This window comes from Pempheris klunzingeri, chromosome 21, assembly GCF_042242105.1.
Source record: "Pempheris klunzingeri isolate RE-2024b chromosome 21, fPemKlu1.hap1, whole genome shotgun sequence".
In the NCBI taxonomy this organism is placed as follows: domain Eukaryota; kingdom Metazoa; phylum Chordata; class Actinopteri; order Acropomatiformes; family Pempheridae; genus Pempheris; species Pempheris klunzingeri.
In genome coordinates, this window is record NC_092032.1 from 3,608,158 (window position 1) to 3,632,339 (window position 24,182).

Below are 24,182 nucleotides of genomic sequence, written 5' to 3' on the forward strand. Positions count from 1 at the left end.
GGTCAGTGTGCTGCCACCCTCAGTTGTAATGTTTACTGTACTCTTTGATATCTACTGGAAAGGTCAAATATATTTCTAGAGCGGAATTTGGATTTTATGCAAAATTGTTGATGTTTTTTCCTCTAAGTAAAAGCAATAAAATAAGAAGTGAATTTGTCCTGAGTCCATTCTGGTGTATTGTTGGGAGGACCAAAGAGGACCAGCTGCATGCCACACTCAACCACCACACTCACTAACACGTCATGTAGAATACCTTCCCTGCTTATGTAAAGTCATGAGTTATTATGGTTACACAAGAAAAACCTTCTTTGTCTCCAATGTGAAGTGTTGGCTCCCAGAACAGTTCCTTGTGGTAAAAATGCACCGTTTAACAACATGACCCACGACCACGGACCAGGCCGATTAAAAAGCCTGCACTGCGTTACCAGGCAACAATGAAGTCAGAGGTATGAGCAGGTATGAGCACCTTGCAAAACAGCCCAAACATTACCATTATTACAGAATTATACATGAGAAATATTGCCAGTAAAGCTTACACAAGCTTAAGTATTGCTGGGTGTGTGATTCATCCCTGCTGTGAATATGAGCTACGAGGTCATTTGAGCCCGTGTTTGGCTGATATTAGATAGTGACATGGAATGAAGCACAACCTCTACATTTATATACAAGATGGACTTTATGTGTACTTACAAATGTTGGCTAAATAGACAAAATTAGGTATTTTTTCTTTCAGGGACAACAAGCAGCCACAGTCTGAGTACCACTGTCGCTACAAACTGAAAAACTTCATAAACTGAATATTTAACTGACAAAAACAAAGTCTGTACTAAAAACAAATAGGCTCATTGTTGATCAATCAAGAGACAAGAGAGTCAGTGTGCTGCCTGCTGTAACAAAGACAGCTGTGCTTAATACAATATCAAAGTGACAACATCAGTTGGTTTGTGTGTGTGTGTGTGTGTGTTTAACTCCTGTTGGTTTGTAGGTGCTCTATCAGACTCTTGTTGAACTCTGCCACTTGTTGGAAGACGTTCTTGGTGACAGAGTCGTAGTCACTTTCCTGAGATTTCGAGGCGATGACTGATGCTGCAGTTAAAGAAAGATCACTGGTGCTACTGATGAGGATCAACCTCACAGTGGATCTCACAGAGCTGACCGCTCTCTTTAACAAGGCAGAACTCTGAATGAGAGATAAAAACACTTCAGAAGGATACACTCTTTCATTACAAAGTTGTTCTGCTCCAAGTGTTGCCATTTCCTTTCAAGGTTAGCCAGCTGTAACACAAATCATACACACACACACACACACACACACACACACACACACACACACACACACAAACACACACACACACACACACACACACACACACACACACACACACACACACACACACACACACACACAGAATAACAGAATAAATGCAGGTTCTCACAGCAACAACATCCCATAATGGTGTATTAGAGGAAGATCCTGTAACAAAGACGATGTGCAGATATACAACAGCTAGATGATAACTGTAATGTAAAGTTACTGATGTCTTGGTGTCTGTCGTGCTGCCAGTCTAACCTGAGCATGAGTCTCGTTTTCTTGCAGTTTGGTCTTCAGAGCTTCATAGTTCTGGTTCATTTCCTGCAGCAGCTGCCTGAATGAATCCCGTCGTCGAGTCAGGGACACGCGGTCTTCCTGCAGCCGCTGCACCAGCACAACATGTGCTATGTTAGCTGTGCTGAGCACAGAGGTGTTACAGCTGTCTCTTCTTTATGTGTGCAGCACAACCTGTCTTACCTTTTTCTTCTCCTCTGCCATGTGCCTCAGGGTGTCCAGGTCTCGGTAGGTGTGCAGCTCAGACTCCATAGTGCCGACACGCTCCTTCAGGGTGCTGAGCTCACTTGTGATTTTCCCCTCCAGCTGCTGCACCTTCTCCAGGTCCTGCTGCAGGCGCTGGGACTCTGGGTGGTGGACAGCGGGGCACACAGGCGTTCAGGTTTTCAGGTCTGTCAAAGGTCTACTTTACTCAGGCTGTGTGTATTTATTTATGTGTGTGTGTGTGTGTGTGTGTGTGTGTGCTGACCGGTTGTCAGGCCCCTGGCGGTGCTCTCTGATTGGACCACCTCTGTCTCCTTGCTGACCAGCACCTCCTGCATGTTCCTCAGCTCACTGGCTGTCACTGTATCCACCTGACGTAGCCGCAACATGTTCTACACACACACAAAAACACACTTAGAGAGAAGGTGGAGAGAGGCTGGACTGTGGTAGATGGCGTGGTTTCTAATCATGCCCTCACCCTACTGCAGTGCTCCAGGAGGGAGACGATGTTCTCCTGGCTCTGTGTCATCTTCTCCTGCTCCTGAGCCCTGGATTCCTCAAATGAGTCCACGTACCCTGAAGCAGAGGGAGAAATGAAGGACTACTAGCTGCATATGTGATCATGCACTGCAAAGTGCATGATCACATATTTATACGTATTGACAGATACTAAGGAATTAATACTGCGATAATACTTTGACATGGTCACTGCTGTCTGAGTCTACTCAGGTCTTCTTATATCAGTTGCCAAATGTTGAACTCACGGTCAATTTCCTCTTCTTTCTTCTTCAGCTCTTTGTATTTCTGCTGACACTCCCCTGATGAGCAGCCAAACAAACAGTTCAGTCACATCATTGTTTGGTAAAATGTCCAAGTAAAAACACATTTTAAAAAGAGGAGTTGATGAATCAGTTAACTGACAGAGTTAGAGCATTAGATTTCAGTTGCTCTAGTTGTTGATTGAACACAACTGAAGGTTTGTACATTTCACCAAAACACCTCATTTGCAGTGAAGGTTGAATCATTTTGAGTGCAACTGTAAACAATCGACTACAATTCAAATCCTTGAGGGATTTTTTATGAGCCACATTGTCATTTTGATTATAGTGTCTTTGTGGACAGAATGAATTCAAAGAGAACACTTTGTGATGGACACTATATTACAGACCAAGGCAGTCACTGAGGTCTGAGGAGTTTCCACTGTGACATGTTGGAGAAATGAGAGAGTGAGTGCAGTGCTACCCTGGGCTTCCTCTGAGTCCTGCTCCAGCTGCTGGATCGCCTCTGTGATCTGTGCAGTCCTGTCCCTGATCTCTGTGAGCCTGAACACACACACACACACACACACATTGATACACAAGTCATTGTGAGGTCAAAGGTCACAGGGTAAATGAGCCAAGGCACAGGTCAGCTTGATCAGGTTCCTACAGAAACCCTTAAGGACGGATCACTTCATGACTGATGCTGCAAAGTTCTCCAAAGCACACTAATATATGGACTTCCTAGATTTAATTTTGAACATTAATAGAATAATGTGATTCCATCTATCTGGCCAGTGATTCCTGCTCAGACTTTCGATTGAACAATGCAGACACAGCATGTGTTTATTGAATACATACTGCCTCTCCATGCTGGCAATCTCCTGGTTGTCCTCCTTCACCTGGAAACAAAACAGCAATTTAAATTGTTTGTTTACGAACCCTACATCTTCAAATCTGTCGTGTTTAAAGCTAAACTTTACTGTGGTTTATCAGTACAACTGATGCTGTTGCATACTGTCTAGTATTAGTGTCCTGTTTGATGTCTTGGCTGGTGGTGAAGCAGACCTGTTTAAATAACTTCTCCCTCTCCTCCTGTGGGGAGCCCAGGCTCTTGTGCTCAGCCTCCATGGTGTCCCGCTTCGCCTCCAGTGATGACAGAGTGTCGTGAAGTCGAACCACTTCCTGCTTTATGTGTGAGTGGGCCAGCTCCTGCACACAGGAGAATGGAGGTTAAAGCAGTGTAGAGTACCACTACTGCTACTGTTACCTCTTCACCGTCTTCTCCCTTTCTGGAAGTGTTGTTACAAAGTGCCAGGAAGTGATGTAAAGAACTGCACTGCTATCTTTCATACTCGGGTCACTTTGACTGGACAGATATTGAACTACATTCTATGGGGCATTAAAAAGGTTTACATTTAACTATGTGAACCCTGCAGAAACCCTGCCTGCCTTCCCTCCGAACATTAACTCTTCCGTTCACCCAGCAGCCCCTTTTTAACCCAGCTCACTGCTTCGTAATCTTCCTTCCTGGTTATCAGAATGTCCAGCTCCTCCTGGAGAATAGTTAGCTCCTGCAAACAAATGAGGAGGAGGACAGAACGGAGAGGAAGGAGGAAGGAAGGAAAACGACAGAGAGTAAATTCATTTCACATGGTGGCAACAGTGGTAGTGTGATGCAAACATTACGCTGATGCGAGGGAAAGAGCAGGATCATGACATTGTGGGGCTACAGCTGCATTCATACCTGTAGCAGTTCCTCATTGGCTGTTGTCATGCTGAAATATTTCTCTTGCTTTGCAGCTGGCATTGCCTGAATAACCTCGTCAGTGACCCGCCTTTCCCTCCTGATCTCTTCCTCGATCGCCCTGATAGCCTCCTCTCTCCTGCACAGTGAAAACACCAGGGTCAAAGAGGGGATCATTCTGGGCCTTTGCTTCGGCTTAAGGAGTTAATAGGACGGAGAAGGAGACCCGTGAGGTCCTTCGAACCCAGAGAAGACAGATACATAGATACATAGATACATAGGTAGATAAAGAAAGGATGCAGAGGAGGAAGGCTGGAGGAGACATGGTATAGTATATTACTGCTGTCCTCCATTCTGTTTGTTTCCGTCTTCCCTCCCCACTCCCATCCACTCAATTCTTCTCATTTGCCTTCTCTCCCTAAAATCATGTGATGTCATTTGAAAAACAACTTCTGAGACACTTCTTATTAATCCTAGTCCTTCATTTGCTGCATCGTTCACATTCTTAAATGAGACGTGTTTCCAACAAAAGGCTTAAAGATACTTCACGAATCACAGTAAGACAGGAAGACATAAAGTCATAAATGTTTAGCCAGCGATAACAGTGTAGGTCAGCTTTAAGTGCGTACAGTACGACAGCCTCAGGTTTACAACCAGGAACAAAGGTCATGTGCTGTGCTGGCTGCAGCAAAGTGACGGACATGTTAATTTAGGTTGGTCTAAATGCCTGGAGAAGTACAGGTATGTGCCTTTGGTTATTGATCAGTGTGACAGAATAAGACTAAAGTCTGAGATGACAAACAGAGACAGAAAGATGTGGTTATGCTGTATGTGAGGTTATTCTGCAGACACAGGTCAGGACGGATTTATAAAAGGAACAGCTGTGCTTGTTCTTCACTGAATTTCACCTTCAAGAAGTTGAATGTGTTTATTTTCTCCAGAGGACATTAGGAAGATAAGAGACAGTCCAGTGTGTGTGTACATGTGTAATCACTACACTTTCTACATATTAGTCAGTGCTGCTCGTTCTTTAAACATGTTGCTCTGTGTCACTAAGCTGTCCTTCAGAAGAGTAACTGAGTCCTCGATCAGTTGCTTTGCCAGCTGGCAGACAATTTTTGCGATAAAGCATTTATTTAAGATAAGCAGCCCCAAACGTTCTGTTGCTTCGCCTTCTCTAACCTTCTTTGAAAATAACTTCTCTGACTGTTGGACAGACTAAGAAAGCAATATGAACAAGTCATCTTGGGCTTGGTCACACTCATATTTATTTTAAAAGGAAGATAAGATAAACTTTTATGGATTCCCAACAGGGAAATGTGCTTATTGTAGCAGCACAGGAGCAGAAATAAGATATGTGCAAACTATCCAAGAGCATTTGACAGTGACAGTGTGAGAGTGACATACCACACTTCACACAATGTCATAGTGACAATAAGAAAATAAGTCTTACAAAAAATATCTCTTTAAACTGCAGCCAACTTGGCAATAAATGTTCGTACTGGAAGCAGAAAGTGGAGTCTGAGGAGTTATGAAGTTATAAAGCGAAAGCGAAGCGAAGGCAAAGGAAAGTTGGTCTTAATAAGTGACTTATATGCTGTTGGTCAGAGATAAAAAAAGGGATGTCGTAGAAAGTACAGCACGAAAAAGCTATTCCATTGTCTGAGCAGGCGTCCCAGGTCAAAGAAGGGACTGTTCTCCAGATAAAGAGGTTTCTGTTTTTCGAGGTAGGATCATGGAAAGGTGCTGGCAGCCTCTTCTACTGCTGTGGCTGACTGCAGTGGTAGAAATGAATATACCAAGAATGAATGCTGTGCTGGACGAAGACAAACTGGTAGGAAAGGTTCTTTCTATTGGGGAACTGATTTTTTAATGACATTGAGCAATGTCTTGGACCACACAATGAATTTGATGTATCTTAAACTCTGTTTGTGTGTCTATTCAGATTATTTATGTATTGTAGTAACTGTCTATCCATCCATTACCAGCTGGTAAAGAACTTGACCAACAAGCTTCTACGAGTCATTCCTCATAGTGACAGTGACACTTCTTCTGTCACTACACTGGTGATTGAGGAGAGCCTAATCAGTCTGACTGACAGCGACAGACTAGCCTTGGCTAGTTATCCCAGACTTGTAGAACTCCACCTGAATGGCAACCAGGTGACCGGTCTTCCAGCCAACTACTTCTCTGTGGTCCCAGGACTCAGAGTGCTGTCTCTGTCCAGGAACAACATCAGCAGGTAGCAAAGAATGATGCTAGCTCCCATTCTGCATACACATTTTAACATGATTTCAATACAATGTTAAATATAAATAGGGTTTTAAATTAAGTAAGTATTAACTAAGTATCAGTATTAGCATTGTGCTACATTTGTTCTAAAGGGATGTTCCTGTGTATGTACTGTCACATTTGAATGTACAGACTAAAATTAGGTTAAGGTCTGTACTGCTACAATAATGACTGCATTTCCAACTGATCAGCCTGGACCCAGAAACCTTCTCTGGCCTGGACGTCCTAACAGAGCTTGATCTGTCCCACAACCTGCTGACAAGTCTCCATACACAGCTGTTCAGGCAGCTGAATAATCTACAGGTAAACTTATTGTGGGGGATCCCCCATAATGTGCAAAGCTTTCACTATTCATTAGGACTCTGTTTAAAACATAGCTCACAGTGTATCATGAGACCACAACTGAATATCAGATGTGTTCAGCCTAAAGGTTTTTCTTTTGCTAAACTCAGTGTTTGAAATACAGCCACACTAAAACATTAGTATTGCACTTGATTATTGTCAGTAAGAGAGAATAATCAGTGGACAAGAAACAAGTGAGTTTAAACAAAACGCTGTTATGAATTGGCGCTATATAAATAAAGATTGATTGATTGATTGATTGATTGATTGATTGATTGATAAACCTTGACAAACATGTTTTTCCATCATAAATGTAGGTGTGTTAACCAAGTTATTTTGTATCCATTAACGTTAGCCCCCTGGTCTCATTAGGTGCTGAAGCTACAGGAAAACCCCTGGAACTGTTCCTGTCCACAGCTGAGCAGCATTGGAGAGGCCAAAGCAGCAGGAGTGACCATTGGTAATAAACATTCAGTACTAAAGGTAACATGTGAGCCTCATCTCGGCTGCTTCACGGTTACACTAAAAGAGATTTTAGTGCAAAATCAGCACCCTGCTTAGAGTTTCTACAGTCTGACTTCAGGTAAATGTGAGCTGGGTGCTTAATCAGACAGGAATACATTCAATTGCTAAAGGGGGGTAAAGGGGTGCGTGTCTGAAGGGGGTGTTAAGTGAATGCTCATGGATTAAATGATTAAATTTATATGTGATGCCTGGCTCTACAGGGGGACCTGGAGTCACTTGTGCGTCTCCAAAAGAGCAGGCTGGACGTGATCTGTTGGAGGCTACAGCTGTGTGTTACCCATCACCACCGCCCACCTTTACTACAGACCAACATGAACCAACACCAGTCAACCCTCAGGAGTCGACAGCATCAGCATCCACAACGCTGAAGAGCACGCTGACAACAACCTACAATCACAACATCAACAGAGGTAGGACGAAAAGAGATGTGGACATCTGACCCACTTTTCTTTACATTCTTGTATCATGTACAAATAAAACATAATAAGCTTAACGGACTGGTCTCCTCTCCCCGTCTCCACACTACAACTACAACCAGACCAGAAACCTGTTGCTGTTGGCAACACGTGGAAGTTCACAGCAGGAGTTGCAGCCTTCGCACTATGCACCTCCATGCTCATCGTATGCGGCATAAAGGGGCCTTCCTGGTACAAGCTTTTTCACAACTACCGTCATCAGCGGCTACGCCAAGAACAGGACGATGACATCGTATCAACAGTCTTCTCAGAGACGAGGAGACACCCAAACCATCAGACATTCACCTTCGAGCAACAGAATGGGCAGATACAGGAGGAGGAGGAGGAGGAGGAGGAAGATGGGTATTTTGAGGATCCATACATCAAAAGGGAAGAGGGATGTGCAGGAGAGGAGATTTCAGCGAACAGCAGCTGGTAAACCAGTGATAAGATGAGCAATCATCACAAAAGGAAAAACTTGGCACTCACTGAGGGGGTGGGGAGTCGGGGGGGTTACAGAATATTTCCTCTAGATACTGTTGTAATACTGTTGTAATGCTGGTTCATCACCTGAGGCTCCTTGTGCTGTTTCTACTGACTTTACATTACATTATAGCATCACATCAATGGCAACAACATGCAGTAAACCAGGCCTATCATACTTAAACAGTGAACAGATGTGGGTCTTTACTCCACACTCCACTCAGCTCCACACATTCATGCTCCGGAGGTATGATAGAGATAGAGTGGATGCGTTGCCTGGTGCAAAATGTGCACTTGAGGTTAAATTGAAACATTTGATATTCAGCTTGTTTGTATGGCACTAGTGAGAAGAGACAGATTGCACAGCTGATCCAGGTGACGAGAAGCTTGTTATATGCTGTCTCTGAGCTGCATGGCAGATCCTCAATAACAGAGGTTATGTGAGCTCTTCAGGTGAGGTGGGAATCAAGTCTGTCAGTCTGCAGCACAGCCTACAACAGTGATTTCACTCGCTAAGAGAAAATGGGGTTACCCATGGACTTTTCTTTGTAAGTCTGTATCTGATTTTATTCCTGCATGTCATACAGTTTCATTCACCTGGGGCTTGTAGTTGAGGTTCACTTTCATTTTAGCCTCTGGGCCTAATTTTAGCAACCACACTTACAAAGAATATGTACAAGTGGGTCAAAACCAGGGAGTCCTTCTTCTGCTTCACTCACTTTGTGACATGTACCATTTAGAGTCTTTTTGAAGGTACTTTAAGATTACCATGTAAATATGTTGATTCATGCAACATCCTATGTTACTAATTGTTGTTTAGCTGTAAAACGCAGCTCACTTTTATGAAAGACATGACAATGACATCATAACAATAAGTCATTTTCCTTAATTAACTGTTGATGGCACTAACTGATTAAGAGAACACTGCAATAACCATAATTGTAAATGTCCCTGTTGTGGGACTAATAAAGGAATATCTACTTACTCTCTCCTCTCAGAGAAGATGCTGTCAATGCCTTCAGCCTCATTGTCATTTTGGGCTTTTAACTGAAAAGAATGAAAGTGATGAAAGGTCACAGTCTGCTGCTGAATCAGAGCTTTGACTCAGCTTTTTGAGTTCTAAGCAGGAATGCTTAAACGGTGCACTTACAGTGTTGTAGTCTTTGATCATTTCCTCCATCTCTGTGTTGGTGTTGAGCTTGTCCACCAGCTGAAATACAAATTCATAATTTACACAAACATGAATTGCAAAAATGACGCTAAATTAAATGACGCATCAACGGTCGTCAAGTGTTTAATAAGGAGAGTGCAGTCTAATGTAAACTATTCAACACTGTGCATTACACCAGACACTTAACATCTGGAAGTACACAACTAATATTCAAATGATAGTATACCGACTTAGTAGCTAACAAACAACTCTTTCTATATTCACTATGGGGTCATAACTGCAGCTCAATACAGGAAGTGTCAAAAGTCAGTTGGTTCCCTGTAATGTCCAGGATGTTGAAACGGAGGATCATTTTCCAGTGGCCACTGGTTGATAATAATTACAGACAATGGCTAAAACACATAGTTTACAGCTGATTACCATGTTGTAGTCAGCAAGCTGGCCTTGTAGATCCTTAATTTCTATAGCCAGGCCTTCAGCTCTGAAGGGGAAAGAAAACAACACATGTGGTTGGTGGGCAGGAGATTTGAGGATGTTGTTTTTGTGCTGTCATTCTATTGTTAATCATAATATTCATTCTTTACGTCATTTATCTCCTTGTATTCGTATGTGATTTGGTAATCCTACAGACAAACAGACCTTTTGCAGACAGGAAAAGAGGATCTGTTTTAACACAGCATTGCACAGTGTGCTGCTCCGATTAAGTAATTCCCATGAAACCAATGCGCAATGGGCGAGCCTAATATATGACTCACTGTCACCTCGTGAGCTCAGTCTGACTGATCCTGACAGCATTTCATCTCATTTTTTCTGATCAATAGAGGTCATACATTTAGAAACGTGTTAGTGCAAACACCTTGTTTTTTCGTCACAGCATGAATTTAAGCCTTCCTTTATGTCTTTTCTTTTTTTATTTGGAAGTATTTGCAGACTGTGAAATGAAGCACACCTAATGCCTGGCACTAAACAGGAACACACCACTCACCTCTTCTCATAGGAAAGATAAACAGAGTTCTCCTGGTTGTAGTTGTCGATCTCTTTGTGCAGTTTGCTGGTCTCTGTGGTTAACTCGTTGATCTTACTCCTGAGCACAACAAAACCATTCACTTTTAAATGGAAACATTCTGTACCCATCAACAGGAAGTTTAAGAAATGGTTGAAAGGTGTAAAGTAATACCAAGAAGGTCTTAATATGTTTTGGTGGTGGCAGTAGGACTAATAGTAGTTTGTGTTACCTAAGAAGGCCCAAGTAGTAGGACTTATCCAGAATCTGTCTCTGAGGTCCTTTTGGGGATGAAAGAAGGAAGGAGGGGGTGGAGAGAAAGAGAGAGGGAGGGGAGACTTGTAATGATGTAATGTCTATTTTATGGTGGCCAACATTGAACCAGAAGAATACAAATCTCTCCATGTGAAAAGAACGGGCTGATGTCACTTCAAACGTACCTTTCATGCCCGTTTTCATCCCACTGAGCCCCTGCTGGGTCACCGGCCTGTCAGTCACTTTGATCTGTGCCGATAGGACTCCAGGGGTGGTGATGGGGATGCTGCCCCTCATACCGGGATGACCACTTGTACCTGGAACCATCTGGATTGAAAATTAAACAACAAAGAGTTTATGCAGGCTCATTTGCAGAAAACATTAGTATTAAAATGTGACGCTAGTTACCAACACTGCAGCATCGAAAGAGTTCATCAGCTAGTAATTCCACGCAGATCACAAGTTCAAGTAGAAATCATGCTTGCACCAACAGTAGTTTGTTTTAATCGGTGTCATGAGAGACATAAGATACGAGATGTTGGTTGTACCAGAAAAAGTGCTGCACCCAGTGCCTGCTTTGTTGTGTGAGAAGAAACTGTTCACAGAGCCAAGTCAGCCAGTCAGTTATGAGAAGGGAGATGCTGGGTTTCATGTTTCCCACGCTGACAAACGTGGGGAACAGGGAAGAAACCTTGTATTTGTACCATGCTACAGCGTGATTTCAAATAGACACAAGAGAAAAAGGCAATAGAACAACTTTACACTGCAATAAAGTGTGCTTTTCCAACACATAAAGTGTAAAGGTACTTTGACATCATCTCTACAAACTGATCTTTTACCAAATTCACTTTAAAAAAAAAAGCTTTACAAAATTACAGATTAAGTTCTCTTGATTTAGATCCACCTTTCCAAGAGACTACATCTGTGGCCAAACACAGACTCACTCATTGAACCAACAATAAATGTGTTCTCACATCTGCTGGTTACCAAAACATACTGACCTAAGATATGAAAATAAAGAAATATTATTGTACCTTTGATATGTTGACTGTAGCAGAGTACCCGATGTACTCACAGGCACATCAATCGTACCTCAAAGCTAAAATGCATCCAAACTGCAGGTTTCTTACCCCAGTTGCAACACGTATAGCTGTGGGAGGAGGTCGGACAGCCGTTGGGGGTCTTCCAGCACCAGGGAGCACAGATCCACTACGGCTCGCTGGGCGTCCCATGACGGAGGGAGGGCGCTGGCTTGCCATGATGCCTAAAACCAGTGTACCTATTAACTGTAAAGAGCGACAAAGTGCTTGTTAAACATTGGTTCTTGTGTTCATAGGAGGGCACTGACGCTTCCTTGGGACTGGACGTTTGGTTTGAATCCTGACGCAGACTCTGGTCTAAGCCCCAGCAGTAGTGTATATGTTCCACCCTTTCCTCCTCTGCTTACACCTAATTAGCTTTTAACTGGCTGAATGGACACATCTGATCCAGCTGATACTGTGTGGTGTAGAGGGATGAAGGATGGAAGACATAGCGTTGGGAGCAGAAGAGGCCACCACTTACTCAGAATAAAGGGGGGCCTCCTTTGGGCAGCTTGGTGGAATGGTGCATGAACAGAAATGAATGATTGCAAGATCAAGGATCAGCTGATTTTGTTTTAGTCACATTTGATATGATGATTTGGGATTCGTCACAGTATTTTTATTTATAAGTCTATTATTTCTTTGTCTTTTTTTAAGGCCAGCCACATACATTCACGTCTCTTGACATGAGAGAAGTTAAACAAATGAAACCCAACTCGGGCTGCTTTGAGGTTGGCTTGAGAAGCAGCAGTCAGACACACAGCACCATCCGAAGGGATTACAAACCCGGTTGGTTCACACTGTATGATCTGTGGACGTGGTCTTTAGACGTTGTTTTCCGTAAAGCAGAGCAACCAGTGCGTAAAACACACATTTAAAGGATGAAAGCCGACAGCAAAAGCCGACACGTCCATCTGAAGAAGCCTGATGACAGTTTCAAATGCAAATATTAGCCATCGCTCGTCAATGCTACATTTAAAGGTGACTTCCCACAGTTGGTTCCAGCGGTAGCCTTGTTGTGTACGCCACGACAAACTTCACGTTATCTGTCAGAGTTATCATGACGTGAACTAACGCAGTGGCTTAACTCACCTCGGTCGTTTTCAGTTTGCAGCATATTATCATTAAGCAGTTGGAGTGACTTTAGCGATAGCTAGTAGCCACGGAAGAGCTGTTAGCATGGATAAGCTAACTGTGCAAGTGTTTCGTACCTTAAACTCCTTCTCGGTTGTTTTTTGTCGACGGCAACGGTGTGGGTCTGTTATATGTCCGACCGAAGCCGCTGCTGAGTTAACTAGTTTCCACGAGAGGAAAACTGAAAGCTGAAGAGCAAGCGTTAGCGTTAGCTATAAGCTAGTCAGCAGCTAAAGGTAATGTTATCGTTACTATGGAAACCGTCTTCTTCTTCTCATGTAATTCGGCAGGGCAGTGGAGAGGTGAAAGGTGTGCTGCTGCCCCCCAGCGTCCAACAGCTGAAATAGAGGCAGACCACATCCCAGTCAGGAGGGGAGGGGGGGTGGGGGTGGGGGGTGTTAATATTCTGTTGAATTCTTCATGGGGCAGGCGCAGCTTTTCTCCCTCGTTTTAAAATGTTCTTAACCCACTTTGCACTGAGATGTTAGAGGTGGGTTAGTAAAGAAGGTTCAAAGCCAGAATCAGTCCAAATCTGGAACACTTACACACATACTAAAATTCAAAAAGTGTAAATATGGAATATGATTTCATATAAGTAATGTAGTTTTGAGAAAGAACTTGATATTCTGATATACTGTACATCTGGTACCATGCTGCATTTGCATGGTAAGGATTGGTAGATTCTCTAATCCTTAAGAACCCACCAGAGGTCAGTGTCCCTCTTTATTTCTACTTGTGCAGAACACCACATTTCACTTGAGTGAATCATATCTGCTGTGAAAAGGTCATTAAACCATGTTTGATTGACATCACGCTGACCTTCCTCTTAATTTTGTTACTATTAAGGCAGAACAATTTCCACCTTCATTATTCTGTTGAGTAAAGTGTATGAAGTTAGCTCTGCCCAACTCTGACCTGAAATCAGCTCACAGAAAACACCTGTGTGATTGTCTGAAACAGAAGAAAGTTAGACAAATAAGAGTTTTAGTCCATTTTATTTCATGTTCAACAATGACATCACTAATTTTAACAAGTAATCACAATAAACACTTCTTTTCCAAACAAAAAAAAAAATCAAATTACTGAAAAAAAAAGAATAATAAAACCACAAAAAACAATGAGGAGGTTCTGCAAATGAGTAAGTCTACCTAACACATCCCATTGTTGTTTTTTCAGCATGCTCTGCAGGTACAGTAGGTGTTTATTAGCTAGTGTTACACTTGCATGTTTGGTATGAGTGAAGCTCTACAACACTCCATGGATAGATTACTGAGGAGCATTTCTTACACAAGCCAAACCTTACAACTATAATTAGTCTTCTTAACCTTACACTAGATGTGTTAGGGCCTCTGTGACTCTCCAGGGCAGGTCCCCTCTTTCTGAGTGTCGTATGTAGCAACCACTGTATTTTGATCTGCAGCACTCCCAAAACACAGACCTGTACATGGACCTCTGCTTATTGTCTGCTCAAACAACTATTTCCCTGTGCCGGCTGTGATATACAGTTAGCTTCAATCCCATTCAGTTTTCTGTTCTTGTGAATGAACCTGCAGAGGTCAACGTGCCCTGACTGAGAGGTTCACCAGCCGCTCATAACGTTCTTCTTATTTCTTAAGACTGGGCTTGGGGCATGAGTTCATAGTTGTGCATTACAAATGTTAAACATTTCTTAAATTAGTTAAGCTCTATGTTGCCAGTTGAATATGTCTAAATGAAGCTGCTGTTACAGTGCTTTAAATAAAACCTGATTTATTGAGATTTGAAAGACTTTCTAAGTCCTATATGGGGTTCAGATCTTGTTGTGCTCACCTCTGGAGAAACTCCAGGACACAGGTCGTGAAACTGACTGTCACATTATCAAAAGTAGAATCCCTTCAACCATGAGAGCACGTTCACCACGAGGCTACAGGAACACAACGATAAATACATATACAAAAGTGTTGCGTCTCTAGTTCGATATATCTCAAAAAGACATTCTTTCACTTCAGTGGCCCCTTTCTGATGAAAAAGGCAGCCTTTTTCAATTTGTCATACTAATAATCAGAATAATAGTCATAAAAGTCATGATAAAAGGCTTCCTCCCCTTTAACCGTTAAAGGTACATGGACATAAAAGCTGTTTTGAACAAAGTTGAAACCCACCACCCCCCCACCCCAAACTCCCTGACGCTGTTGCCGTACTGTCTTTCGCTCTTATTTTAGGGCCGTAACGAGTGCATCAACAATAAAATATCTATGTACATCCTTTTGCAATCTCATAAGTAATGGTCAGTAAAAACTCGAGGGCGGGGGGGGTAAAAGCAAAGCTAAAACGTGGCTGCCGTCAGGCACGAGGACAAATTTAGCTGGACAACAGCCATGGCCCAAACAAAGTAATTCATCTATTTGATGAGAGCTGCTCTTTCAGCAGGCCTCATTCCCACTTTCTGGAGACGTCCACTGGAAGTTATTGCCTATTTTTGTGGAAATAAAAAAAAGGATCTTTCATGAAAGGCTTTATTTTCTTATATTAAATTGAAAGAGATTCCAATGTAAAAGAAGATAATAACTGAATCTGAATTGAACTGTGTTCCATGATTAGATAGTAGAGGGAAGATGAGGGTCTGTCATTCAGGTTATTGCTCTATTCATGTGATCACGCAAGCTCATTCATAATTAAGTCAATTAGGTCAAAACTAAAAGTGGATTTTGATGTTGCCTCTCGGGGGGGGGGGGGGTCTTGAAACTGAATTGTGAGTTAAATATTGATGACACTGTTACCTTTCTGTCAAGGTATTTGTCATCATCCCTCTGAATCTTTTATGTCCAATCAGTGCTCAAATGAAAAACTGGAAGTCAGTGTTTCCTGTTGTTCTAGATATGTGTCAGAACTAGTGCTGGTAGACACTTGTGGTATCAACCAAGATGTGTCTGTAGCACGGATCAGATTCATCATCTTCAATTTGATTCAATCATTTTAGATTCAAATAGAAATGTAGATTTTTGTGTGTGCTCCTTGTGTTTTGAAAATATTTAGCATTTGAGAAGTCTGGCCTCTTCTGCTACAGGAAATAAGGTTTTAGTAGAAAATGTTGTTCCTCAAAGTTAAAGCTCCACTAATGAATACTTTTGTTTGAACAATGGGTCACATGACTATGTTTAATGGGAAAGTTTTCCCTCATGGTGACAAATGTACAGAAAATGATCACCTGACACCCTCAGGTCTACGTAGCATTTTAGTTTCTTTCAGCACGTTGTTTTAGGGCCTGTAACTTAATGTTTGGTTCACTCTCATCATGCCCGTGAAGCTATTTTCCAACATCTACAGGCAGTCATCGGCTAAAACGTTCTGAAAAACCCAAAATGAGTCACCTGACCAGCAGCGAGCAGCTGACAGACAACACGATGGAGCTCCAGACAAATGCTAATGTTGCTCTGCGTCGTTGGATGTGTGAATAAACTGCAGGCTGATCGCGAGCATGTCCACTATAACAACTTCATAAGGTGATCATCTGGAAGCCTGAACTGATGCGGGGTTATAATGTTCACAAAAGTACATTTTGGTACCAGCAGAAAAAAAAGAATGATCAATTCCAGACGCTGCACAGCCCTTTTGTTAGAAAACTCTACTTCAAACTGAGCATGGCTGACAAGTGAAGGATGAGCAGGCTCTTACTTTACTAGGCCAGCGACTTGTGAAGCTGATATATCGCTGAAATAAAACACTGCTGAAAAAAATCTGAACTCATGTTAGGAAAACACCATCCCGTGAATATCTGTGTGTGTGTGTGTGAGCAGCGGTGGCGCCGTTAGTGTGTCTGCACCTCCTTTGGGCGGTGCAGTTCAATTCTGAAACTAAGAGGTGAAACAACAAGAAACCAGAATCATGATTCGACTAACAAACACATCAACTGCCTATACTGTCCCAGAGATATACACACAGTACCAAACCACAACACTTTGAGTCAGGATGCGAACAGGCTTTCAGCTCGCGTCGTATAATCTGGCCATGCAATTATAAAGGCAACAGCTGAACACATTGTTACAAGAGAAGAGGATAAAGCCACGTCATGTTCCACTGCCGGCGGCCTGACGACAAAAGTGCCCAACACGTACTGGAGATGTTTTCTTCTGGAGATTTCATCAACTCTTTTCTGTGACCCTCATAGACCTGAAGTAGGACAACAACCACGACTACACTCAACTATCGGCGCGGCTCCTTAAAACGGCAATACCAGGCTGCTCCTTGCATTTTCTGTCTGTTCTGCCAGCTATGATATCCTCTTCCTCTGAGCTGTGAGACACGCAGCTCCTTTCACCTTCTCTGTCTGCAGCATTTACACATCTTCCTCTTCTCCCTCTGGATTGCGTGTCCTGTTAAAGCTTCTCTAGTCGAACGTACTCAGATTTCAACACGCCTTTGGCTATTTCGCCACTAACCTAAAGCGCGCCTCAAGTGCTTCTTCTTCACCCTTCCGGCCACGCCTCCTTTTTCACTTTCTTCCTCCCTCGAAACATCTTCTTCTTCCTCACTATGCGACCTTGTGTACAAAAACCTGTGCGTGTTTTCCAGAGATTTTCCAAGTGTTATCAGGGAAAATAAAAGACAGCTCACTGTGTTGCTTATACAGGAAGAAACATACAATAAATAAATAAAACCTTGCTTTAAAATCAAAAAAAAAAAAAAAAAATCAAGAAACTAAGAGAACTAGAGGGAAAGAAAGACAGAAATAAGATCCCAACAGAAAACCAAAGCTCATTTTTTCACAATTTTGTCACTCAAGCACATCATCACAAACATAGAGAATAAAGAGTTAAACAGCCTAAAATGGTTCAAACAGCCTACTTGTCTAGCATTTGTATTTGTCAGCTTGTTTATGGTAAGTGACAGAGAAGAGAAAGGACGCGATGAAGCAGATGAGATGGACAATGAATTACTATAATGTTACTGAAGCAGAGAGTAAATGGTTACTGGGAACAAAAAGCCCCTGAAGTCACGAGGAAAAGATAAGCTATGTGTGTGACGGAGGCCATGGGTGAGTCCGAGAGAGACTCCACGCTCCTCAGGTGATAGGTGAAGTGATCGCTGCTGTTGTTTGGTGTTGTGGAGGTGAGATGCTGCGGGGTCGGAGTCCACCGGCAGGCTGTGGGGGAGGAGGGTCCGAGTGATGCCCACCGGATTCCAGGTTCAGCCAGCTTGGAGAAGATGGAACCAAATGTGTGAGAAAACGTTGCCGTCCCCTCATTTCCCACCAAAGCTTAGTCTACACAGTCTCTTCAGCCAAACAGGAGGGTAGGGAAGGCTATGATGGGGGGGGCGATAGCACGCAATGATGAGCTCAGATGTGACGGAGGAGGTGTGGTAACATTGAGCTGACAGAACTATTGGATGATTCAAACATTTGCAATGACAGATTTGAGATAAAAGGGGGGTTTCAGAGCTTGATGGGGGCAAGAAAGGTCAAGATCCCTTAAAGGGGCCGCTGTTGTCCCCCTGGACTCCCCCCTGAGGGTGTAGCAAGGGGGGGGCGGAGAGGGAGCTGACACAGCGTGCAGAAGCCGAGGGTTCACTGTGAGGAATCGGGGGGTGGTGGTGGTTTTGGTGCAGAGAATGGGAGGAACCCTGTGGGTTGGAACTGGTGTTGTGCTGGGGGGCTGGCCAGGTGATGATGTCGGCGCCGTGGTCCGTGCGAGAGCGAGCTTTCTCGCGGAAGTTGAGCTTGAAAGACTCAATCTGCAGCAGAAAGGTTGGAAAGAAAAGGGGGGTAGAGAAGAGGGCGAGGAAGTGAGGGAGAAAGAAATAATACAGACAGGAGAAGGTGGGGACGGGGGAGGAGGTGGCGTTGTGGGGAGTTGAGATGAGGGGGGGCAGAGGGACAGTAGAATTAGATGCCTGCAAGATAAGAAGTCGGAAGATGATGGTGTGATCAGGTGCTTTGGACTGCAGACATCATAATGAGTACACAAACAGAGATGCAGACACACTCTGTGCAGTCTCAGGCTGTCTGATCAACACTTCTATCTAAGAAATGATCTCCCCCCCCCCGCACTGTTAGTCCGTTCACTACACATGGTTTAGTTGTTTCCTGGCAACAGGTCATCGTTGGCTTTTCCTGTGCACGTCCTTCTTCCGTGTTTGCTACGTGGGAGTCAAACCCTGGACTGATGGCAGATGAGGCTGGCACACACAAACTTACTTGTCTCAGGGATGTGTGAGTCCAGAGCCTGGGGCTCCCGGAGGCCCTCACTATCACAGGGAGCCCCCTCCTTCACCCCATTCTCCTGGGCAGCAGGGCACCCTGCCTGCCCCGGCCCAGAGCCTGGGGCTGGGGCCGCGTTGTCACTCAGGGGAGTCCCACTGCCCTCTGTTGTCTCCTGGGCCCCCTCAGCCTAGAAACACATAGCAGGGCGTGTCAATCGGTGGGGGTGGGGGTGCAACAACCTGGCTCCAAATCTCATGCAACTAAATTTGTTATCTTTTGTTAAAGACTGATTAAGTTCTCTATGTAGTTATTAACAAGTAATTGAAATGTGCAAAAATCTGCCGATGCAGACGTCTTGCTAAAAACATTCAAAGATCTGGAGCCAGACTAAGGTGGAGGGAAATGGAATAACAACAGACACAAAAAAAAACTGGAGCATATAACAGTCAAAGTGAAGAACTGAACATGCCTATAGGAATGCAATGGCAGAAAATAAATCGTAAATTCAAGCACATCAGATCAAAAAAGCAGATGTATAAAGTAAAGAAGTATAAGATGTGTAGAAATGACGCCTTTCCTAACCAACGAATCCTTCTGCGTGATCTCACACACGTTTCTATAAACATGCTTGAAAGCTCTTCTACCTTGGAGGAATTCATTGTAAGAGGACAAAACCAGGTAAACACACAGTCAGAGAGGCCTCTACACTCCATGCACACTTCAGAAAACTGTAGGAACATGTAGAAATAAAAGGTCTGAGTTTCAGCCATGTAGCCGGAAACGTTAAATGTCTCGTCATTTGTTCTTACTTCATAAGATGGTGTTTCAGTCGGCATCGGTCAGGCTTAAAAGGACGAGGCTGGCAACATATACTTTTCCCTACACTCAGCAAATCCCATGAAAAAGCTCAAACCAACAATGTGTTAGTCCATCTTGGACTACAACTACCCTGCCTATGGAACTCAGCCACAAGTCCAATGGGTCCTGCTGAACGAAGGAATCGATGTTTCAGAACTCCACAAATCATCTTTAAAAACAGACTGAAGTTGTAGACGTAACACCTGTCAACAAGCAAACGCCTCTTTCAGACAGGTTGTTATGTGAATCTATTTTCGGCGGTCCTTGTGATTACACACCTTCAGACGTTTGGAGGCAGATGACAACTGGGTGTGCACAGCAGTGTGTGAAGATGAGCATGTAAGTGAAGGATGGGATCATGCAGTGATCATGACGCACAAATGGGCTGCCGTAGGCTGAGGGGACGGACAGGTGACTTCATTTCCCATCATTTGCCCAAAATGTCTTTCCTTTCTGAGGGATCAAAAAGTCCATCCCACTCGATAACCCAACCCACCAGTGTGCAGCTTCAATCCTGTCACACCTGGGACCAACCCCAGTCATTTGTATTAAACATGGAGGGCTGTGGCCATGCAGTTGCCATCAGGTCACATCTCTGTCTTCTCCCTATCTGTTCTCTCTAAATGTGTTGGACAGAGCTGAGCTGAGTTGTCCCCTGTGGGAAGCGTCCACACCGTTTCAGCACAGAGGGACAAAAGGTCAGGAGAAAAGGAGCTGATAGCAGGTGTGGAGGGTCTGAGGTGTTTTTAGGTCGCTGCAGCTGGTTTACGACAGGCTGTCATTATCATTGGTGGCTTGTAGCCTGAAGCCACCCAACGCTGCTGAGGTGTCACTGTTGAACACAGAAGGTGGAACGAGACAAGCAGGACACAAATGTTTCACTAATTGACACTGAGACACAGGACCTGAGTCAGTAAGTGTCCCTCAGTCAACCACCTTCTATTGGCCAGTGTGACAAAGGTTTCATAAGCACACTGCAGGCTTCTGATGAGTCACTGGAAGTTCCCAGAGGAGGAAGTCCTTTAGACCGGTTCTTGAGCATTTGGTGCTGCACAAAATATGTGCCTGAACTGGAAACGTCTGACTTTCATTTGTGAAGAAGGAAAAGTGTGACAACATATTAACCAATTTTCACAGTCTTGAAGACATAATGCTTCATAGGTGTTGGACAAATCCATCCATCCATTTTCTATACCGCTTATCCGTCAGGGTCGCGGGGGGAGCTGGAGCCTATCCCAGCTGACTTCGGGCGAGAGGCGGGGTACACCCTGGACTGGTCGCCAGCCAATCGCAGGGCCACATACAGAGACAGAGACAGACAGACAACCTTTCACTCTCACACTCACACCTACGGGCAATTTTAGAGTTACCAATTAACCTAATGTGCATGTCTTTGGATTGTGGGAGGAAGCCGGAGTACCCGGAGAGATGGCTAGCATGGGGAGAACATGCAAACTCCACACAGAAACACCCCGGATTCAAACCGGGATTCGAACCCGGGACCTTCTTGCTGTGAGGCAACAGTGCTAACCACAGCACCACCATGCTGCCCGTTGGACAAATCATCACTTAAAAAGTAACTTAAAACCACACTGAAATGCAGTGTTACACTGCCCTGTCTGAGGGGAACTTTAAGGTCTGGCCCTGTCACATGATACTGTTCTAACTCTGAGCGACGGGGTCCTGCATGAACACAGCGTTTCCTGCAAAAGTCAAAACAGTTTTGATTATTCAACATGGGGCTTTAATAGAAAGACAGAAAACTGATGTCTGATACCGCTTTGGACCAGTTTAGCAACATTTGAATCTGAACCTGATGACAGTTGGTAGGTTGTGTGCTCACTGGCAATTTTGTTTTTGTGCCTTAAACGCTTCAGAAATAATTATCCTTATAATTAACCTAAAGATGTCTCTTTTTAAGGGACATTTGAAAGCTAGTTGTGGCAGGCTTTAAGTCGGTATTTAAAGAACTCTTTTAGGTCTGCGATTCAAGAGAGTTCAGGCTTACAAAAACATGTAGAGCAACAGATACATTTCAGAAATATCAGTAGTGAACTAATTGTGAGTAGATGTGCAGCCATACATGTTTTATATTTATCATAATGGACTGCATTCATCCGGGCACAACAATGGCTAAACTACATGCAGATGTAAACCTGAATCCTCGATCTTTACAGGGTCTGGCCGGCTCATAAAAAGTCAACCAATGAACGGGACTGTGAACCCAAACATGTTATAGTTTAGAGACAGAGAAACAGTGCACACAGGTGTGGTCGCCTCACCTTGATGTTTCCTCCACCAGGTGAATGGCTCACATTGTCCATGGAGCTCACTTTGGACTGAGCCTTTTCCCTGAAACTCACTTTGTGGGACTCAATCTTCACATCGCCACCACCTGCAGCACACGGGGACATTCAGTCTGATGATCGCACGCGCGCATGGACACAAGCTTACAAGCTTACATATTCATGAGCAACAGCAAAGCAGATGCAGCCTCCTTACTGTAGAGCAGCTCCTTCTAGTCAAGTCAAGAACGGGCTAATCCTACACTCTGCTGTAGCATTTAAAATGTTGCTGGAGTTAAGTGCAGCTGCTGACAGCGGGGATCATGCTATTCAAATGAATATGCCTAGAAAAAAAAACCTTCCATACTTACAATAAGCAACAATGGTGATAACTATTTGTCAGACCGTGTTTTTGTTTTAAGTTTAAAAAAACTCATGAAATAAAGTCTGAATCAATAATATGCACTGTTATTGTGGATCACTATATATATATATACATATATATATATATGCATACACACTCAATTGCCAATTTACAGATGCACCAAGCTGAAGCCAAACTTGAAAACCCTTCATAAAGGTAGGAGGGTGGTGTATCGCACTATACCGAATGAACTGCCAACTCGGAGTGAGAGAGATCATCCAGCACACCTTCTGAGCAGCATGTATTAAATACAGTGAAGGGACAAAGCAACATTTCCCTGCTCACCAGGCTTGTGCTTGATGTTGTCCTTGGATCCACACTTTGATGTCACCTTACTCAGATCCACCTTCTTGTTGAGTATCTGCACCTGTAAAAGGTCACATAGGGCTTTTTATCAGAAGTGTTAAAAACTCTGTGCAGGGATATGGGTCCCTGGAGAGTCTCATCTTTTAATGACTATATCTTCTTCAGCTACTGAAGCTCATTTTGAAGCTCATGAATTACCACTATTAGGGTAAGCAGTGCTCTCCAAAAAACTAGGAATCAAATCACGTGATGGAACAGAAACTGCCCTCTATGCAATTATCCAGCAATTACAAATTACAAATAAGACAAAGCCAGACAGCAACTTCAAGACGATGCTTCTTCCTTTACAATGCGATGTCGATGGGCTTTGAGAATTCATGATTCACTTCATTGCTGAGGTGAAATTTAAACACCGTTTTAATATCTCGCACTGTAAAGGTGGCAGGATCACCAAGATACAGACACCAAAAGAAGAGGCTGAGGACAGGATAGTCAGATAATCCACATTTACCTGTCTTCATAGAACCAGACAAGACAATCTTCACAGTCAGGTGTTTGATTGGCTTGACTTCATTATTTGTTTAGTAAGTTAGTGACAGGGCAGGACAACACAGGAAGAGTTTCAGAAAAGGAGGGGACTGTGAAGAGGGTTCTGGGGAAGGGCCAGTAGATCAGGCTTGCTAGCATGCTGTCCAATAATTCATTTGATTTCCAAGAGTCCAAACAAGGAGCAGCGCTAACTGTTCATGGCCATAAATACTGCATCTTGATTTTTTTAGCACGCTGACACTTGTATTGTACATCTGGCTCTGATAAGGACTGACGACTCTCTTATGATTAGATTAGTTTGCATTTTTAGGAGGTAGAATAAGATGGAAACAGAATATTCCACCCATCTATTGCTCCTTTTAGACAAATTTGTTCGAATTTGTTTGGACTCATTTGGCTGGGCAGTACTTACATTCCCTCCACCAGGAACATGCTTCATATTGTCCTTGGAGCCCAAGCGTGAAGAGACATGGCTGAAGTCCACCTTTTTGGAGACTATTTGAACCTACATGGACACAGCAT

The 24,182-nt window shown here is 43.5% G+C and overlaps 3 protein-coding genes across 10 annotated transcripts in view; 1 reads left to right on the forward strand and 2 right to left on the reverse strand.

Annotated features, from left to right (window-relative positions):
- Positions 1 to 843: 843 nt before the first annotated feature.
- ift74 (intraflagellar transport 74) lies at positions 844 to 13,212 on the reverse strand. The gene is made up of 20 exons (XM_070852925.1): positions 13,135 to 13,212; positions 11,972 to 12,127; positions 11,027 to 11,168; positions 10,819 to 10,867; positions 10,569 to 10,667; positions 10,004 to 10,064; positions 9,563 to 9,622; positions 9,398 to 9,459; positions 4,316 to 4,454; positions 4,080 to 4,142; positions 3,637 to 3,780; positions 3,430 to 3,470; positions 3,053 to 3,132; positions 2,575 to 2,628; positions 2,289 to 2,386; positions 2,076 to 2,202; positions 1,790 to 1,953; positions 1,571 to 1,696; positions 1,215 to 1,275; positions 844 to 1,080 (listed from the first exon to the last, which is right to left on the reverse strand). The coding sequence occupies exons 2-20, from the start codon at positions 12,098 to 12,100 to the stop codon at positions 965 to 967; spliced, it is 1,815 nt and encodes a 604-aa protein (XP_070709026.1). The 5' UTR covers positions 12,101 to 12,127; positions 13,135 to 13,212; the 3' UTR covers positions 844 to 964.
- LOC139221312 (leucine-rich repeat-containing protein 19-like) lies at positions 5,979 to 8,450 on the forward strand. The gene is made up of 6 exons (XM_070853247.1): positions 5,979 to 6,149; positions 6,304 to 6,557; positions 6,799 to 6,910; positions 7,322 to 7,409; positions 7,675 to 7,884; positions 8,013 to 8,450. The coding sequence occupies exons 1-6, from the start codon at positions 6,051 to 6,053 to the stop codon at positions 8,366 to 8,368; spliced, it is 1,119 nt and encodes a 372-aa protein (XP_070709348.1). The 5' UTR covers positions 5,979 to 6,050; the 3' UTR covers positions 8,369 to 8,450.
- A 4,816-nt stretch (positions 13,213 to 18,028) lies between the features above and the next one.
- The window catches only part of LOC139221269 (microtubule-associated protein 4), a 98,910-nt gene continuing 92,756 nt past the window's right edge, over positions 18,029 to 24,182 (reverse strand). For 6 of the 8 annotated variants that reach the window (XM_070853200.1, XM_070853204.1, XM_070853202.1 and 3 more), the window contains 5 exons: positions 24,073 to 24,165; positions 23,091 to 23,172; positions 22,379 to 22,491; positions 19,233 to 19,425; positions 18,863 to 18,928 (listed from right to left, as the gene is read on the reverse strand). In XM_070853200.1, the coding sequence (XP_070709301.1) occupies positions 18,921 to 18,928; positions 19,233 to 19,425; positions 22,379 to 22,491; positions 23,091 to 23,172; positions 24,073 to 24,165 (489 nt within the window). In that variant the 3' untranslated portion in view covers positions 18,863 to 18,920. Of the gene's footprint in view, positions 18,770 to 18,862; positions 18,929 to 19,232; positions 19,426 to 22,378; positions 22,492 to 23,090; positions 23,173 to 24,072; positions 24,166 to 24,182 lie in introns of those variants that run through there. The other 2 variants (XM_070853198.1, XM_070853203.1) reach the window with 2 other exon arrangements.